Raw genomic sequence first — 1,514 nt, 5'->3', positions numbered from 1 at the left:
GGCGCAGGGCCTCCTGCGGGGGACACAGTAATCAGCACGGGACGGGCGGGCAGGCGGGCGGCACCGGGCGCCTAGCTCTTGGCAGCGTCGCGCTCTTTGCTGTCCGTGTCCTCAGGGTACGCGTGCCAGGTCAGTCTCTCCTCATAGAAGGCGATAACGATCTGCGGGCACTTCACGTTGGCCTCCTTTGCCAGCACCAGGTCCGCCTCATCCGTGTCCTTCCTAAGGTGGGGGAGACAAGGAGTCAGGGCAGGGGCAGCTGGGCTGGGGCAGCCCCTGTGACTTTTTCTGCTGCCTCCTCTGTGCCTCAGTTTCCCACATGCTGAGGGGTGGCAGAGGGACATGCACCTCTCTGGTCCTTGACGCCCCATGCAGATGGATTTTGCTGTCAGAGCCCCCCACTGTGGGGTAGGGAACCACCCCTCCCATTTTAGAGGTGGGCAACCGAGGCACAGCAATGGCAGGAGCCTGCACTGCATCTCCAAGTTGAGATCTACCCACGGACGCCGGAGCACAGAACAGAGGTGAAAGCTGCGCGTGATGATGCCCGAGGGGGCCTGGTGGAGGGCACCAGCTTCATCTCTCCTAGTTGCTTCCCTGCCAGGCTCCTGAGAGATCCTAGCAGCCCCAAGCTCTCGCTGCCCAAACTCACGTGCCACCGCACACCTGTCACTGGGGTGGGCAGGAGGCCCCCTGAACCGCATTGCAGCCCCCGGAGCTGCTAATACACGGCCCCAGGGAACCCTGGGGCTGCTGGCCTGCCCTGGCCCCTGGAGGAAGGGGTAACCCAGGACCTGACCTGAGCTGACAGCCTGCCTTGGGGAGGGCCCTGCCAGGGGGCCCTGATGGAAACTAGGAGCCAGGGAGTGGAGGGGAGATGCCAGCGAGCGCCAGCCAGTGCCTTGTGCCAGCCGGGGCAATGAGGAGCTGCCCATCTGCCAGAGCTGTGAGGCTCAGCAGGACGTACGGAGCCACAGCTGTGCTCAGCCACGGCCCCCCCTGCCCACAACTCGGCTGCAGCTGCGCCCGGAGCCGTTCCTGCCCAGCTGGGTCCCAGGGAGGCTGACAGGGAGCCAAGGCTGTGACCCAGGGAGCTGTTTGGGGCAGAGCCGGTGGCCAAGGCAGGGGAGGAGGGGGGTGTTGAATGGTGCAGGCCTCCCCAGGAGCCTGTGATCAGCCGGGCAGGCGCTGGCCAAAGCTCTTTGTCTGGAGCAGTGGAGGAGGGACACCCTTTGCATCATCCTGCCCAGCCAGGCGAGAGGCTTGGGCCCCGCAGTACTGGGGAGAGAGAAAGAGCTGTGGCTGGGGGGGAGACCGTGGCAGGAGGGTGCTGGGCATGCATGGCAGTGCCTGGAGGCTGCTGCGGCCAGGGGTACGGGGGGTCGTGGAAAACCAGCCTCACCATTTCATCAGGAACATCAGGTCTCCACAGGAATCAGTGGCCCCGATGATCTTCTCGGGCTCCAGGCCCCGCTCGAAGCCCCTGGCGATGTCGTTGCTCTGGGAGGGAAAGA

General features: G+C 65.1%; 1 protein-coding gene across 1 annotated transcript in view; it reads right to left on the bottom strand.

Moving 5' to 3' along the window:
• Window positions 1-6: 6 nt before the first annotated feature.
• The window catches only part of CBX5 (chromobox 5), a 5,090-nt gene continuing 3,582 nt past the window's right edge, over window positions 7-1,514 (bottom strand). The window contains exons 3-4 of the mRNA XM_006035338.2: window positions 1,403-1,500; window positions 7-222 (exon numbers count right to left, since the gene is read on the bottom strand). Coding sequence (XP_006035400.1) covers window positions 72-222; window positions 1,403-1,500 — 249 coding nt within the window. The 3' untranslated portion in view covers window positions 7-71. The remainder of the gene's footprint in view (window positions 223-1,402; window positions 1,501-1,514) is intronic.

This window comes from Alligator sinensis, unplaced genomic scaffold, assembly GCF_000455745.1.
Source record: "Alligator sinensis unplaced genomic scaffold, ASM45574v1 scaffold149_1, whole genome shotgun sequence".
NCBI classification, from domain to species: Eukaryota; Metazoa; Chordata; order Crocodylia; family Alligatoridae; genus Alligator; species Alligator sinensis.
The sequence above is the reverse complement of the archived record's forward strand: the minus strand, read 5'-3'. Positions and strand labels throughout refer to the sequence as shown.